Source organism: Triturus cristatus, chromosome 4_1 (assembly GCF_964204655.1).
Source record: "Triturus cristatus chromosome 4_1, aTriCri1.1, whole genome shotgun sequence".
In the NCBI taxonomy this organism is placed as follows: Eukaryota; Metazoa; Chordata; class Amphibia; order Caudata; family Salamandridae; genus Triturus; species Triturus cristatus.
The window spans coordinates 83677017-83695705 of record NC_140585.1 but is presented as its reverse complement, the minus strand read 5'-3'; the positions used below and the strand labels follow the sequence as shown (position 1 = coordinate 83695705).

Sequence of the window (18689 nt, the reverse complement as noted above, 5' to 3'; positions counted from 1 at the left end):
TTCCCTGGCCAAAGCCATATGTTGGGTCAGTATTATTGAGACAGCGTCAACCCTGCAAGAAACGATTGACGGGTTCGACAATTTACATACATGTGGAGTTAAGTATATTAAAGCTTACCTGACCTAAGTATTGGAAACCTATGCTTAGATTTAAATACTGGCCTTATCAACATTTTTGCTGCAATATTTTGGCAGCACAATATTTAAAACTCAATATTCTGGTACCATACCACCACAGGGCACCTGTCGCACCAGCTCTTACCCTTCAGTATGGACTCCATGATTTTATGTGTTCACTTAAACCTCTGCCAGATGCATTACTCAGTTACTACCTCAGTTACAACTAGCATTGGTAAATCCCAGTAGCGAATGAGAGCAGTCTCACGTCACAGGCCCAGTGAACTTCATTGGGGTCTCTGACATTGTTCACATCACTGAACTCATAATACTCAGAGGAGTATTGTTATCTGCCAGCTGCCCACACTGGGGGCTCACTCATTCACCTTACATTGGCTTCATAGTTCTCAGTGGAGTCTCTCCCATGTACCAGCCATGCAGTCACTCCACTCACTGCACGGGCTTCAGTGGGGCTTCATTCATTCCCCTTCACAGGCCTCTTGTACTTCAGTCGTGTCTCACATCACTGGCCTTGTGTAAACAGATTCCACAATTAATAATTCTGCACTTTCAAATTGTACTAAAGAGACACAAATGCACAATAAGGTCGAGGGTATGGTAGCTTCACGACTCGGCAGGTACACACAATGACAGGCAGTGATAACCAGCTCTGTACTCACGCTCCTGCTGCACAGTGCATTATACATGTATGATCCATCTATGCATTTGTTACGCCTCACCACTTTGAAAAGTCACCATCCGCCACTGTGTAGAGTAAACGTCTTTCTGCCATGTGATGAGTTTTCTTTTTTACTATTGGATAGCTCAAAGTAACTAATATGGTGAACTACAGCGCCTGCACAGTTGCTTTGTCTAATAGTGTATAAACACTCATCATTTGGGAAATAAGCCACGTTCCTCCCCGGTCCTCTTAAATATCAGACTCCATGTTAGTCTGTTTATTGATCAGAACTTCGAATATTTTCAATTTTCTTCTCTCTTCCCTAACTGGGAAGTCCTTATGACAACTCCTCTTAACTTCTCATTTGCTTCGTGCTAAATCGTATTCCGTTCTGGCTATTGACTGGATTAGGGCTCTCAACTTCCACTGTCAATGAAAATGTTACATTTATCTGCATTTTGAGCATTTTAATTGATTGACTAACCATTGTCATTTGTCTGCCGTATTGACTTCTTAATTTTTAAATAAACCTCAATGGTGTGTTCTTTGAACCTTTTCTTGTGTGGATTTTCCTATGGGATTTTTCTGGGTCTACATTGTTTTGTATTTAGGGCTCTCGACTGTAAAGACTCACACATAGCCCCGATCCATCGATTGGCCCTTTTGATGTAAAAAGCGCTGACAGCCTCATGGGCTCCAGTGGAGTATTTCTCATTCCCACCTTACTCACTTCATACAGTTCAGTGGAGTCTCGTGGGTCCTTTCAAAAATGAACCTCACACAGATGCAGAGTAAATAGTTTTATACATTTTTCAGAAATATACAGATGAAAAAGAAGTTGTAGCGCTGTGAGGTGCCCATGTTTGCCTCGCAGCACCTCTCCTTCATAGGGGGAATATTTGGGGCTTGTACATGCAGATAAAAGGCAGACGGGTGTTGCAGTTAACGAGTCCCAAACTGACCTGTCCTGGAAAACAATAGAAAAAATAAACACATCTAATCAGAACACTAGTCCATCAATGCAGTCAGTCATGTTTTTTTTTTTAAATATGGGGAGCGAACACCCAGGGCATGACATTGGGGCTGTGGGGAAACAGACACATGGGACAGCAAGGGCTTCATTCGGGATGCATTCTTCTTGAGATGGAGAAAAGTCCAAGAAAGGATTGCCAAGGAAAATGTATAACCCTCCTCATCCCTACCCCCACTGCTTACCCCAAAACAGGATGGTATATTAACAATGCAACAGGCCCAGGGTCTTCAAAACCACAAAATCTTTCCACCCAAATTACTGAGGGCATCATGTAGAGTTCGGCAGACGGGTTACTCAGTCACAAACATGCTGGCGATCCTGGTCACTTTATTACAAATGCGCCGTGTCCTAATAATAAGGGAGACGGAATTTCCATCATGTTCATGAAAGAGTAGCTCATCGCCAGACTCGAAATCAGGTCCTTTGTTATCAGAGGAGCATTGCCCCTTAACATGTCTTCCAGAGGGCAAGGAGAATGATGTATTTTAAACTCCATTGCCCAACACCCCACGCCCTTCTGATGCACAAGAAACAAGCATTGGCATAGCCAATAGGTCTCGCCTTTGGGACCTTATAAGTGTTTAGCCATGCAACAGTTGCATAACTAATTAATTATAAGGTCCCAAAAGCGAGACCTATTGGCTATGCAAAGCGGCCATGCAGCCGCGAAAGTGAAAGTGATCGCGATCACGATCAAACATCAAAGCAGCCGTGCGGCCGCGAAAGTGAAAGTAATCGCGGTAAAGCGCAGCGCGCGTGCCCGCGCACATGCACTGTAGCTCTAGGCTGGCCTGGTAGCACTTTTTGGAGCCCTCTCAATAAGTCTCGCCAGACCAGCGCATGCGCTGGGTCAGGCGAGACCTAAAAATGAAGAAAGAAAGGAATTAGTGATAGGGTGATTTAAGAAACCAGTGGTAAATTAACAATTAGGCTGAACTTCATCCCAGATGTGACAGCAGCTGCACCAGGAAAGGTCTGATTGGGTTGTGCTGTCACAGCAACTATTCGCCGGAGGTGGGACACGCGTGTGTGTGAATGAAGATGAAAACTCAACTCCATGTGATCTCAGAGTCACAAGAGCACCCCTCCTGAAGGGTTGGGGTAGTCTGACCTCTTTGTCAGAGGAGAAGCTTGGGAGAGTGGGCCAAAGGAGATACTCATCATTTTACAGGTGATCCTCAGACTTTGAAATGCTGGCCCACCTTGGCCGTCCCACCAAAATGCACTGGATGAGAGAATATTTTGGAGGCATACTGCAGGAAATTAATGTTTTATTTTATTAAATGGGATAACACTAAAGATCTATAAAGACTCCCCTGACTGCCTGCACATGGAGCTGAACCTCCCCTCTGACCCTGGAGGAATACAGGAGGCAATACCCGGAGGTGGCTTATTGGGGCGGAGGCGAAAGGAATCTCACACACAATGTGTGAAAGTAAGGGAAGCTAAGTATTCTCTTACACTGGATGCTGAATGAGTCCAATGGGCATTAGAGAGGCCACCAGAAGATAAAGTGGGCAGGTCTAGGATGCACCCAGTGAGAACAGAGGCTCACGGAGGGGCGGGGAAGCAGCCCAGAAGTGGGCCAAGGGAATGGAGTCCTCTCAGGGCAGGGTTGACCTGTACACATGACCTGTATACATAGAGATACTTACCAAGTACTTGAAGGGTATTGCACTTCTTGGCCCACAGGAACCCTTTCATGTTTTCCAAAGTGTTCTTCATGCTGCCCTAAAATAAAATAAAAAACACACTCTTTAACAGCTGGGAGTCTGCTATGTTGGAGCTTTAATCAGAATGAGTTTGATTGCTGGAGACTTGGTACTATCTTATGGACTTGACTTACTGCAAATACTGTTAATGCAACCCAGAAACATTGCTGCTACCCACCAGGCTCAAGCAGCTCTGGCCATCATTATTCCCGCTCTGTGGATCATCGTCTGGGATTCACCTGCTGGTTACCAGTTTGGGGCACACAGGTATGTTAGGGTAATAATCAACCTCTGGGACACACCCCATGAGTTCTACCATCATAGCATCAATCAGAAATGAACAACGTCCAGTGCTAAAAGATTTTCAAATCTAGGCATTGATTAAGGTCCCCTGGATGCTTTTCTCTTGTGTGATATATAGATAACAATGCAACATCCAAGGTCTGGGGCCCTACTACAAACAGGGCCTCTGGAGCACAACAGGCATGAGAATCCATGGTATGCCCCTTCCCCACTGCCGCCCCCCACCCAGGTGCAATGAGGAGAAACCTTTCATTTCTCCTCATCTCTCCCAGTTCACATATGTGCTGCCTTGTACAACACACATGCAAAGTGGGAAAAGCCTTAAATCATAGGTTATGTACGGTACAAAATATATGCATCAGACAACGCAGACACCTGTGCACTAATAGTGTACGCACAAGCTGTCTTCAGTGCGCTAGTGCAAAGAGAGAAAGAGAGAGAGAGCAGAGCAGGTCTACAGCGTAGTAGATTTGGCAGTGTTATGCTCTTTCCCTTTCATGCAATGCAGCACAGCAACCATTGGCGGGTCCTCCTCTAAAGCGGAGGAGCGCCGCCCCACTGGTTTCAGAGCAGTGCAGAGGAATAATAACATGATAATAACAGAACGTTATTAGCGTTTTATTTTTCCGTTCCTGCTCAGGTGCGGGCGGGGCTGGCCAAAGCAGAGGCCAATGGGAGGAATGGCGAGCACACTCTAAGCGCCCATGACGATTTGGCCGGTTGTCTTGGGTCGGCCAAGCAGTCATGCGCACTTTACATGTTCTCCACTAGCTGTATTGTACAGCCTGAATGGAGAACATGCCCAGCCTCCCAATCCCTCTCTGAACACCGAACCACGGCGCTCAGACCAATCACAGCGCTGCTGTAAGGCAGCGTTGTGGTTGGCTGGGGGAGTCTGGGTGTCTGGAGGCTTCCTGTGTCGGAGGAGAGGCGGCGGCTGGAGACCGGCGACCAGCAAGTACACTTTCTTTCTTTTTAATTTTTTTTTAATTTTCGAACCCTCCCCCACCTCCCTCTGCCCCCGCTACTGTTTCCTACCAGCTGCCCCTGACAGCAACGTTACTTGGTGCCCTATGTTGCGTGGCTTCTTGATAAATCTGGGCCTAATGCACTGCCATGGGGCATCGTGAATTTGTGGCTGACCTGACTACATGTAAGAGGGAGCACTATAGCTCTTTGTACCTGCACATCTGTTTAAAGGTGCACTGATAGAAGTGGGGGGTCTCTAGTTGGCAGAGTGTGGTAAATAATTTAATTACCGGGACTTAATTTGATACAGAAAAATAATAAAAATAGCTCAGTAAAATAAGAGGCAAAATCCGTGATATTAGAGGTTCAGAATGGGCTTTATTCCAATGGACGATTCGAATCGTTGACTCCAGGTTCCATCACCACGGAGGTTCAGGAAGTGAAGTACTTACTTTATTGATAAGTAATCACTTTTATACAATAGGCATTACAGTGAAGCAAATGCAGGAGGCGTAACAATTGATAGTAGAGATAAAACATACATGCGTAGCAAAAGTGGGCGTAACTGGGTGTAACTAAAGAACGTCATCAGGTATGATGTCATAATAGGGTGGTTCCATGAAAGAATTTCGCAATGTCAGCAGAAATACTTGACAGAAATGCGCGCGCAGCAGCATGACGTATGATTGACGTGCGACTAGGGGGTGAAGGGGATTTGACATTTAGCTCTACATGTGGCGACAGATGTCTGGAGGGTCGAGTCAACCTAATCCCAAATCATATCTAACATCCTATGTTTAAAGAACTATGGTATCACAAAAGAGAGGTCTCTTAGAGTAGAATCTTATTCTATACTGACTATACTGACTGTTAGTGCGTGTACAAGCGTCTAAGTGTCTACACTAGATGCGAGGGCAGAAGTCTTCCATAATAATAGGGCTATGAATTACTTGCATAAAGACAGAGAAGCCGGGCCTCTGCTCGGTAGCTGGAAGAATGTTTACTTAAACTACTAGACAGGAATGCATTGGGCAGGGAGCGGAGCAGATAATTTCGAAGGTGAAATACAGTTTTTGGCAGGCAACAGGCTGATGTCAGGCACCGTGAGCCGCGCAGGGAATGAGACAAAGTTCATGGTCACAGATGCAGGCTCAGACTGGATCTTTCAGAGGCAGAAGGCAAGAAAAGCTTGATGACAGAATCAGGGCCTACTCGCCTGGACTGTAAAATGGCATAAGTGCACCATACAAAGCCGGTGGCCTTTCATACTTAGGAATGGAATATCCGACCTATTCATGGCGGATCTGAAAGAGGACATGTTGACGGTGGACGCACATGTGTTTGCGTCTTCATAACTGGAACTGGAGGGAACATACATGTACTTGTGATTCATACATGAAACCGTTGGGGTCCAAGATAGGGGACATAACTGATCAGAGAAATCCATATTTCCACATTCCCTCCTTGTCCCCTACTTGCCCGTTAAGAGATATCAATCTTCATCAATCCGTTGATCTGTTCATATAGCATCATTTGTTCTTCTTTTTTCTTCTGGGATGAATGAAATCTTGGTGGTGGAATACACGATGTGGCACACAGACCACAGATCGCTGGTCCACATTGTAGACATAGACAGCAACTGAATAGTATGAGAAAGCCAATACCTAGGAAGGATAGGACCTTCCATCCAAAGGTAGATAATACACTCCAAAACCAACCGGACCAAGTCCAGGTGCCTGGATTCTGATGTATCTGGCTTACAATCTTATGAAGGCGAGTTATGGCTTTATATACAGATGGCGAATTTTCTGGTATGAAAATGCAACAACTTGATCCGATGACCCTACAAGCTCCGCCCCTATCGGCCAGGATGACGTCAAGGACAAGACGATTTTGAAGCACAACAATCCGCATAGCAGACTGCTCTTCTGTTAAATTGCCTAAGGCGGAAATAGTTTCGTTCACTACTGCTTCAAGGGTTCTAGTTAATATACGTATCAGCTTACTATTAGTAACGGTACCTATATAGGGAAAGAGACCTTTATTGAAATCTGTGTATTTTTCCCATGCTGTTTCAGTGTAATCGACTATTGGGAGATCTCTCCTTTCTCTATTGTGTACTAAATGAGTATTTCTGTGATAATCAGGAGGAGCTAGGAAAACAGGTGGCAAAAGGAATCCGATGTAGCAGGTACCATCCCAATCTAGTGGCAAACGTATGTATGCTGTCTGACCACATATGAAGTAGGAATGGCGGGAAGCTCTAAATGTAGACTTGCCTTGATCACTAAATTCTATTATAGTGGTGCATCTACTATGGCCCATATGTATGGAACCATTCTTTCTTACACATAATTCACCTTCTACTGGAAATATTGACATAGCGGGCAAAATTGGAGTAGCTTCGGATTCGACATTTAGGATCATAAGATTAAGCGTAAAATTACCTAATCCATACACTTCGTTTTCCAGATCAGTTCCTGTTCTTTTGGGAAGTCCCTCCTTGTTAGGGTAGCAGACTTTAAGTAAAACTAAGTTCAAATTTCCCCATACCCAGTTGTCTTGATAAACTGCAGAATTCGAATCTAGGGAATTGATTAAACTAAACCATGCTCCACAGGAGCCGTTGTGTGTGAACGGGTATGGAAAGAGAGGTAAAATTCCTTTATAATTCTGATAGGGAGGGAGTCGGCCACATATCCAACAATTTGTAGCATTGCTAACCTGATGGGAATGATGTAACATACTAATAAACGTGTTATTGCGCAGCGCAAATCTATAAGACAACTCATGCAGAGGTAATTCACTAAAAGAATGTTCAGCAGTAACCTTATAAACATGTCTAGAAATAGGATAATATATGTGCAACAATATACTTGCAGTAATTATTAAAAGACTTAAGAAAAACAAAATTAATAACGTCACTGTGCAATGACTACGCAGTGATTTACAGTACGCCTGTCGTTTCAGTTTTATCCTTCTGTTTCTTTCTCTATACAGGTCTAAGTGATACATGTCAGAGACAAATTCGACCGATTCACCTTGGAGAGGACTTAAACAATCAAATTGCCTGACTGGTTAGACCTAAGTTTTAGTTTGTACTGTTCGTGGTTACTCAGTTCAACCAAAGGAAGTTTTGAGTCAATCGAGGAAGACACGCAAGGTGTGTCGTTTACGTCTGACGACAGTCCATGAAATTTCTTGATATGACTTGAATGTATCCAGCCTTTTCGACCTTCGATCTTTACGGCTGTCCTCGTCGTTAGCAATACGAGCTGAGGCGACCTCCACCTAGGATCCAGCTGAGACTTCCGATCAAAGTTCCTCACTAAGACCAAATCTCCTGGAATTACGTCATGGGGTTTCACCTCAGTGTTGTCGGGAAAAGCTGCAGCTACCTGTGAACGACAAGATTGTAGTGCAGACATCAAGGAAGCCAAGTAATCTGTCAGCATATTACAGTCAATATCAGTTATTTTGCGTGGTATAGGCGTCCCCCACATATTTGGTGGTCTACCGAAGATCACCTCATACGGGGATAGCCCTGTTCGAGAGTGTGCTACCATTCTCATGTAAAAGAGTGCAACTGGTAAAGCTACTACCCAGTCGACACCTTTCTCTCTACAAATTTTGGACAATCTAATTTTCAGGGTCTGATTATGTCTTTCCACGAGACCTGCTGCTTCGGGGTGTCGGACACAGTGAAACTTCCACTGATAACCTAACAAAAGTGAAACGTGTTTCATTAGTTCGGATGAGAACGGCTGGCCGTTATCTGAGTAGACAACACGTGGTAAACCGTACCGTGGGAAGAATTCTCGAACTAACTGTTTGGCAGTAGTCGGGGCAGTGTAATCTGAAACCGGGTATGCCTCTGTCCAACGGGAGAGAGCACAGACAACTACGAGAACATATTTGAATCCTCGACATCGTTCCATCTGGATATAATCCATCTGGAGGACTTCAAAAGGGTGATCAGGAGGCTGAAATCCACCCTGTTCTACGGGAATGCTTTTTCCTGGGTTAAACTGACAACAGATCATACAGGTACGGACTTTTTGTTTAGCTGCTGCTCGTAAATGTTTGTTGAACCAAATGTGTTGGATGCTGTCTAGCATAGCTTTTTCTCCTAGATGTGCTGGACTATGTACAGTGTTAATAACGACTTGGACCATTGAATCAGGAAGGAACCACACAGATTTTTCCTTCGTCATCCATCCTTGATCCGTTTGGATCCCTCCTAATTCAGTCCATTTCTTTATTTCGTCTGGAGTAGCATGTGTCTGTATGTCAATTACGTCAAGAGCGGGATCCTTAACCATCATGCAATGTGTTGGTGTCGGGACTATTGTCTTTGTCATGTCGGATGTTTGAGTTTGAGCAGTCTGTTTAGCTGTTCTGTCAGCTAGATCATTGCCTTGAGAAATGATATCAGTAACTTTCGTATGAGCTTTACATTTCATAATTGATATTGCAGTGGGTAGATGTATTGCATCTAATAAGGCATGAATGAGGGGTCCGTGCTGAATGTGGGCACCGTGAGAAGTTAAATAACCTCTCTCTCGCCACAGCACGCCGAAGTCATGTACAACTCCGAATGCATAACGTGAATCAGTGTATATGTTGACTTTTTTATTCGTGGCTTGAATACAGGCTTGTGTCAGAGCGATGAGCTCTGCTGCTTGAGCGGACAAGGTATTTATACAATTTGTTTCAATGATTTCAGTGTCTGTTGTGACTGCATAAGCGGCCACTAACTCTCCTGTACCTGTTCTCATACATGAACCATCTACATACAATGTCAGGTCTGGGTCTGACAATGGGACATCTGTCAAGTCTTGTCTGGGTTTCGTCGTTATTGTAATAACTTCAATACAATCATGAGCTAGTGGGTCTGTTCCATTTACAGGTAACAGTGTGGCAGGATTCAATGTACTACAACGTCTGATCTCTATATGTGGCTGAAACAATGTTAATTCGTAACCAGTGAGTCGTGCTATAGTCAAGTGTTGTGTTTGTGTGCGGTTCAAGAGAACCTCTACTGCATGTGGTACTTGAACTGTCAATGGATGTCCTAATACTATGGCATCGCTTTGTCTGATTGCTAAAGCTGTTGCTGCCACTGATTTTAGGCATGCAGGCAAAGCCTGAGCTACGGGATCTAATGTACTAGAAAAATAAGCACATGGTTTGTGTGATCCTGCTTGTTCCTGTGTGAGTACTGACAAGGCAGTACCTTCGCGTTCTGTAACAAAGAGTGTAAACTGTTTATTGTAGCATGGTGTTGCTAGAACAGGTGCTTGGCATAAAGCTTTCTTTAGGCTTTCAAAAGCTTGTGCATGTTCCTGAGTCCAAGGGAGAACAGTCGGTGTGGCTGCCTCCTGTGTTGTCAATTGAATGAGTGGTTTTGCTAGAAATGCATACTGAGGGATCCACTGCCTACAATATGAAGTGAGGCCTATGAACGCCCGCACCTCCTTTTGTGTCTTGGGTATTGGCATGTTAGCTATTAGCTGAATGCGGTCGGGTGTAAGCTGCCTTCCCTCCTTGGACAGCGAGTGTCCAAGATAAACAACTCGCTGGACACAGAATTGCAGCTTGGAAGGGGACACCTTGTGCCCCTTTTCGGCTAGACATTGTAAAACTGTCAGTGATGCTTTCTCACATTCAGGTTCGCTTCTAGCGGTGATCAGCAGATCATCGACATATTGAAGCAGGGCAGTGTTGACTGGCATGTGGATACTGTCGAGTTCTCGTTTCAGTGCTTGGCTATAGATGCTGGGGCTTTCTGTAAATCCTTGAGGTGCGCGTGTGAATTTAAAGCTACGTCCATTTAAACTAAATCCGAACAAGTATTGGCTTTCCGGATCTATTGGGACGCTGAAAAAGGCATTCTTGAGATCAATTACAGTAAAGAATGTTGCTCCGGAATCAATAGCTGTCAGTAATGACGAGATATCTGGGACCACAGGGAATTGTGGCACAATGCATTTGTTCAATTCGCGCAGATCAATAACCAATCGATACACTGGCGGGGCCTTTGGATCTGTTCGTTTAAGAATCGGAATTATCGGGGAATTACATACATTGGAGTCTGTTTCCACAACCACTCCTTGGGCAATGAGCTCGTCAATGATTTGTAGTAAAGCCACTACAGCATCTGGTGGTAACTTGTATTGTCGCATTCGTGGTAGTACCACTCCTGCCTTTAGTGTAACTCGGTATGGTGTAATATTCATGCAACCAACATCAGTAGGGCCTTGTGCCCATAAATGTGTAGGTAAAGTCTGCAGTCGGGGATCCATGTCTCGAGACACATAGTGACCTTTGAAATCACGTAAAAACAATCTTACTCCTTCCGGAGAACAACATATTATAGCTCCTAGAGCTTTCAGTGTTTTTATACCTAACAAGTTTTCTGGACATGATTTAGTAAGCAATAAATCTGTAGTTCGGGTCAAAGGTCCTATCGTAAGTGGAAGAGGCTGTGATACTTCATTAACAATAGGTTTTCCTGAAAAACCAAGGGAAATATTCTGTGAGCCTGAGAGGGGTGCCCCTGGAACTTCACTACGTTTTATAGTTGTTCGACTTGCCCCTGTATCAAGTAAAAATTTTCTATCCTGGCCTAATAGTTCACTATGTACATAAGGTCCTTCTTGGTCTACAGGGACCTCGATAAGGGGTAAGTCAACTTCCCTCTCTAGGCTAGTTCATGCGTATCGTTGATAATCAGGATAGTCATACTGTGCGGTCTGGTACAGCTGTCGTGTCGTGGTTTGTGTGGCAGCAACAGGCAGCGCTGGTGCGGCTGGCACAAGCTGTATAGACTGTTGTGGAGCTGGCATGGACTGTGCATGCTGCGGTGCTCCTTGTTCATTCTGATCCTGTCTAGGTGGCCGTGGTCTTTCTTGTGTTTTACCTGTGGCGATATTACGCTTCAGGACTGGGCAATCGTGTATGTAATGACCTGGTTGTTTACAATAGTTGCATGTCCCTTTTACAGGTCCTGCTGAATCACCGGACTGTGTCGTACCCTTTTTATGACCTTCAGCTGGAACTGTCTGGGAGACTAGCATTTTCATTTTTGTGTCTTTCATGCGTCTCTGTTCATGTTCTTGTTCCTCTCTAATTCTATTGTAATGGTACTGTAACATTTGTAACATTTGTGATGGGGTATTACCTTGCCAGGTACTCTCGAATTTTAATACTCTATTCTTCACTTGAGGCAAGGAATTTTCAACTAATTTTGTCACAAACAGATGTGGGTATGACTCGCTACTTGCTTTTATGCCACTATTTATACCAAAACATTTTTCGAATCGGGCATAAAAATCACTAGTATCTTCATCTTGCTTTTGTTTACAGGCTGAGATTGCACCCCAGTCTTCCTTTTTCGTGGTTAATAAACGTGGCAGTACCTGTACTAGTAAACCTGGTAGTGCTTTAGTTTTATCCCCAAGCCCCGAACCTGGACCTCGGGCCTTTTCTTCATTTTCTAATGCTGTCCAGTCTATCTTTTGGTCTCCCACCTCCCACTCTTTTTCCTTGAGTTTTTCATAAATGCCAGCAGGCATTAATACCTTTAATATTGTCATAATGTCGGGATAGGTATACTCTCCCATGAGTAACATGTCTTTAATTTCTCGGTGAAAACCCGCTGGGTCTTTGTCATGACTGGGTACCACTTTCTTCATTTCTAACAATTCTATTTTCGATATGGGCGTATATACAAATACACGCTTAAACTGATTGTCCTCGCCCTTTATTGGGTGTACTTCTCGTAAGGGATTCTGTCTGTCCATGTAATACGTCGTTCTTTCCTTGATGGGCAGTGAGACATGTTCTGGGCATACAAAAAGAATGTACTGCTTTCTTGATTCTAGTATATCTCTAATTAACTTAGTACCTGAACCTCTCCATCTATTCGTGAGTAATTCAGTCAATATATCAGGTAAAGGACCAGGATCGGAATGTTGGCTTTTATAAAGTATAAGAAGTTGTTGAATCATATAAATCCCAGCTAGACGCTGTTCATCTGGGGTGAGGTTCAAAAATGTGTGTGCTACTGTATCATCACCATATTTTCCGGGACTGTCAACCCAATGAACGGCTCACCTGGCTAATTCTTGTTCATCCATAGAATCGAGTAAATGATAACCCCTTCGTTCTCGGAGTAATTTGTCAGCGGCTTGGAACGAATGCTCGGGGGACCTTATATTTATTATAGGTGTTTGGAAATTCCTGTTATTATCTGGACATATCGGACGTATCGGGTCGGTGAAACATCTAGTACTATTACAAGATCTTCCTCTACCTACATAGGCTACGGTTTCTGACTGTCCTGTGGGCAGTCCTGATCCTTCCTCCTCCTCGTTTTGTTCAAACTGGTCTACCGCTAATCTCTCTTCGTGTAGGCGTTCTATTTCTTTACGGATCTTTCGGCACATGGCTATTATACATTTTTGCCTATCATGTCTCCCCTCTGATATATTCTGGCTCCATCTGGTAAGAGTTTGCATTATTTCCGGATCTACCCCCGGTCGGTCTTGATTTCTGATCACACAGTTTATGAGGAAACGTAACAGTTCCCCCTGTATCTCCACTTTCTGGTATTCCATAGCTCTGTTAATACATTCAGAATCTCGCCCTGTTTGGACAAAATGATATATATTATCTAGATGCATAGTCATTCCTGGTAGCTTCCCTAAATACACCGCAGCTCGTCTGATACGTAATGATGCCAGGATCATTTCGTCCTCTTTGCCGGGCACAGGGTCATATCTACAATCTACAAGAAGTTCCTTAAGCGTGCGGGAATTTATGAGTTTGGGGGTACGTGGATGTGCTGATTCTTGAAAAGTAAGTTTATTTATTCTGGGTGGCGTAGAAAAAATGTTGGTAGCACCTCCGGTAGCCCCGTCTGGGGTATCGGGCGTGAAAGGATTCGTTGAACGCGATACAGCAACTATAGGTGTGGACACAGCTGTAGAAGCAGCTGTAGGAACAGATGTGGAAACAGATGTGCTTGCCGGAACTTGTGTCAGGATTTGATGCTGTAGGGATACAGATACAGGATCTTGGCGTTGAACCTCCCCGGCAGACGGTCTATGTGGGGCGGAGTTAGCATACTCGGGAGCTGCGTCATCTAAATATGAGGAAAGGAAAACATCTTCTGCTGTTCTAGGATGCCCCTTAGGATGCATTTTTATTGGGAACAATGGGGGTGGCAAGTCTTTTGGTATCTCCGGAGTAGCCTTAGGTAATCCCTCGGCCAGAAGGGGATACATACCATTCATAAGGGCATTTCTTTGTCTGTCTACTTGTTCTGATTTCACTCGTGTACCTTCTTCAATTAATAGATTTTCTCGGACTTTATTTGAATTCTCCTTATTTTTCTCCTCCTGTCTGAGTGCTTTTTCTGTACGTCTATGAGATTCTTTACGCCATAACTCAACGGCGTCTTTCTGTGACTGTCTGGCTTTCCTTTTCCATAACTCTTCCTCTACTTTCATGATGCACTCTGCATCCCAGGTCCCAGCTGCGGGCCACCTCTGACTTTCTGGTAATTCCTTGGTGTAGTCTACCCATAAATCAAGAAATAATATAGCGTCTAAGCCGTGTTTATGATACATGAAGTACCCTGGAGTGTCCCTAGGAGGAATAGGAACAGCTTCTTCGAGTACCCCTTTTCTAGTTGTGATCTGTCTTAGTTTCGAAAAGAGCGGCATATTGAGAACTGATCTGATACTGGATCTTGAACAAACTTAATACAATAAACACAATAATGAACAGTCATTCATACCACAATATGCAGGACGTATTAACACATTTAACATTTAACGTTCAAATGAGCAACAATGATGATGACGATCTGAGAAAACTTAATCACTAAACATAATCCTCAGCATTAACTGAATTATTCTGAATTCATACACTTGATATACTAGATATACTGCTAAACAGTACAGATACACTGCTAAAACAGTGCAGACCGGATTTGTGTACCCAAACCCGTCTGGACCGGCACAACCTATGTGCACGTCAGAACGCCTCCCCAGTAATGGTATTCACCGGGTAGCTCGGAACGGAAGGCCTCGGAACGGAACGGAACTGAACTGGACTCGACTCGACTCGAAAACTTCGGAAACTTCGGAACATCGGAAATCTCGGAACTTCGGAACTTCGGAACTTGGTGGGCCTCTGTATACCTCGGATCTTGCTCTCTCAGCTAGGCTCTGGTCGGGATACTTCGCACTTCTCACCGCCTCGTCTGGGTGTTGATCGCAGCCTCAGTCGCCCCCGCTTGACCGGAGGGAGATACAGGAAATCCTGCTGGTACGCGTTGTTGTCCGTCCAGCTGTGGCAGGAGACCGGGCCTGCAACGCACCGCCGGCGCGTGAGATGAGAAAGTGTCCCTATTCGGGCGCCATTCCTGTGGTAAATAATTTAATTACCGGGACTTAATTTGATACAGAAAAATAATAAAAATAGCTCAGTAAAATAAGAGGCAAAATCCGTGATATTAGAGGTTCAGAATGGGCTTTATTCCAATGGACGATTCGAATCGTTGACTCCAGGTTCCATCACCACGGAGGTTCAGGAAGTGAAGTACTTACTTTATTGATAAGTAATCACTTTTATACAATAGGCATTACAGTGAAGCAAATGCAGGAGGCGTAACAATTGATAGTAGAGATAAAACATACATGCGTAGCAAAAGTGGGCGTAACTGGGTGTAACTAAAGAACGTCATCAGGTATGATGTCATAATAGGGTGGTTCCATGAAAGAATTTCGCAATGTCAGCAGAAATACTTGACAGAAATGCGCGCGCAGCAGCATGACGTATGATTGACGTGCGACTAGGGGGTGAAGGGGATTTGACATTTAGCTCTACATGTGGCGACAGATGTCTGGAGGGTCGAGTCAACCTAATCCCAAATCATATCTAACATCCTATGTTTAAAGAACTATGGTATCACAAAAGAGAGGTCTCTTAGAGTAGAATCTTATTCTATACTGACTATACTGACTGTTAGTGCGTGTACAAGCGTCTAAGTGTCTACACTAGATGCGAGGGCAGAAGTCTTCCATAATAATAGGGCTATGAATTACTTGCATAAAGACAGAGAAGCCGGGCCTCTGCTCGGTAGCTGGAAGAATGTTTACTTAAACTACTAGACAGGAATGCATTGGGCAGGGAGCGGAGCAGATAATTTCGAAGGTGAAATACAGTTTTTGGCAGGCAACAGGCTGATGTCAGGCACCGTGAGCCGCGCAGGGAATGAGACAAAGTTCATGGTCACAGATGCAGGCTCAGACTGGAGCTTTCAGAGGCAGAAGGCAAGAAAAGCTTGATGACAGAATCAGGGCCTACTCGCCTGGACTGTAAAATGGCATAAGTGCACCATACAAAGCCGGTGGCCTTTCATACTTAGGAATGGAATATCCGACCTATTCATGGCGGATCTGAAAGAGGACATGTTGACGGTGGACGCACATGTGTTTGCGTCTTCATAACTGGAACTGGAGGGAACATACATGTACTTGTGATTCATACATGAAACCGTTGGGGTCCAAGATAGGGGACATAACTGATCAGAGAAATCCATATTTCCACAAGAGGTAGGTACCTTTGTCCAAATAGGAACCCTTGTTTCTAGTCAGGGTAAGGGGGATACACAGTGTAGAAAACCCCCGATCACCCCCTGGGTAGTTTGGCACGAGCAGACAGACTTATCCCAAAGGCAATGTGTAAAGTATTTGTACTCAAAACGCACAGTAATACAGTGATAACACCACAAATAGACACAACACCAGTTTAGGAAATAAAGTATCTTTATCTAAACTCAACAAGACCAAAACAACAAAATTCCAACATACAGGTAATAAAATACGACTTAAAAAAAGTTATTGCAAAAATAAAGCTTGTAGAAAACAAATAGCTCCACCTGGGGCTATTGCGCTGTAGTGACAGCAATAAGTCCAAAGTACGGCACCGACCGTGAGGAGCGCAGCATCAAGCACGGAATCACACGTACCCCCAAACAAACAGTACCTTGGAAACAAAGTCTATGACAAAGCACAGCGTCGTGGAGGTGAGGCGTTGGTACCGAGGTTGAGGCCGGCTTCTTGGCTGCCACAGGGAGGCGAGGTGTTGTGTCCACGAGGTTGTGATGTGTCGAGTCCAGGGCAGGGGAAGACGGTTGCGTTGGCAGTTAGGTGTCAGTTCCAGTGACGATGCAATGTCAGCGGGTTCGTGGAGTCACCCTCAGCGGTTATCGGTGCCGCGATAATGGAAAAGTGCGAGCGCTGGCGTTGGGCACGGCCGATAATTGCAGCTATAGGCAGGCGTCAAAGGGCACTTAAGCTGCGGCGCAGGCCAGGTGGTGCGTCGTTCACTTCACAAGCGGTGCCCCAGGCCACAATGCAGGTCGCGGTGTCACAGCGGCATCTCTGATGGCGTCAGAAACAGGGTTTCTTGCTTCTTTTATGTTTCTTCCAGCTCCCAACTGCAGGAACAAACTGCAGAGGCCCAAAACTGGAATAGGCACCTCTTGGTAGGTCAGAACTCTCAGCAAGAGGGTTCAAGGGAGCTGGGGGTGAAGACTTTGTGTTCCTAAGACTTCAGAACAGGAGGCCAGCACACTTCAGGCCCTTGGAGATCTTCTTCAAGCAGGTTCAAAGCAAAGTTTCAGTCTTTGTCCATTCCTTGGCAGAAACAGTAACTGCAGGCCAACACCACACAGCAAAGGTGCAGTACTCCTCCTCACAACTCTTTAGATTTTCTCCTTGGCAAAAGTTCTTCCTGAGTCCAAAAGTAATCTAAAAATCTGAGGTTTCAGATGTAATACTTATACCCCAAAAAGTCTTTGTTATCTTCGTGCAAGGGTCTCTGAGCCCAGTCCAAATCAGTTCCATCCTTACTGGTGCAGTACGCCCACAGGGGGTTGAGACAGCATTGTGCAAGGGAGACGGGCCCTATTGAGGTGCAAGGAAATCTCCTCCTACTACTCTAAATTCCGCCAAGGTCAATTCAGCTCACCTCTGAGTCATCCAGGAAGGGCCAGGCACACCTCAACCCCCCCCCCTCCCAAACGGCTGCCTACAGTAAATGCACAACCCCTGTCACTCCAAAACTAGACAGTCAATACACAACCAGGCAGAGGCACAAAGAATGGTTAAACATCAAAATGCCTACTTTCTAAAAGTTAAGAACAACACGCATGCCAATGCTGATATCTCTTTCACACTTTCTTCAAGATCACACCACACCTTTGATATGACCTATTGTTTTAATCTTTATTTCTCATTCTGAATATTTGATAATGTGTTTTCTTCACGTTTTATTTCTTTTTATTCCACAAAATTATAATCATCAGAAGGTGAAGTGACCTTATAATTATCAACCTAGTACACCATGGAAATACAACAGCATGACAAACTTTTCTTCAACACAACAAAACTTGTCTTTTGATAATCTCACATATAATAACATACATATTTACAATAAATAGCTCTGGTTCTGTGATTTTTATGAGACATTAACACAAAAATACACAAAAGAATAATGATTCCAGTAACAGCTCCGCCTTTTTGGTTTTGACGGTACTGCGCTCAGCTGAATCACGTCTTGTAGCATGAGCACAACTCAAACAGTGTTCCAATTAGGCTCAACACTCTATATGACTTCAATTTGTTTCATTCTGTTAGCCATCTTGGTATTTAATCAGCTAGAAAACACTTGTTTGAAAAGTGAATAAACTATTTGGCTTACAGGCCCTGGGCACACATGGTGCACTGTACTAGGGACGTAGCAGTAAATCAAATAAGCCAATTGTGGACACACTAACCCATAACAACAATTTACA

The 18689-nt window shown here is 44.3% G+C and overlaps 1 protein-coding gene across 2 annotated transcripts in view; it reads right to left on the bottom strand.

The window, feature by feature from the left end:
- Window positions 1–1586: 1586 nt before the first annotated feature.
- LOC146839604 (dromaiocalcin-2-like) overlaps window positions 1587–18689 on the bottom strand; it is a 106463-nt gene continuing 89360 nt past the window's right edge. For both annotated transcript variants that reach the window (XM_085650356.1, XM_085650357.1), the window contains exons 5-6: window positions 3488–3563; window positions 1587–1766 (exon numbers count right to left, since the gene is read on the bottom strand). In XM_085650356.1, coding sequence (XP_085506482.1) covers window positions 1684–1766; window positions 3488–3563 — 159 coding nt within the window. In that variant the 3' untranslated portion in view covers window positions 1587–1683. The remainder of the gene's footprint in view (window positions 1767–3487; window positions 3564–18689) is intronic.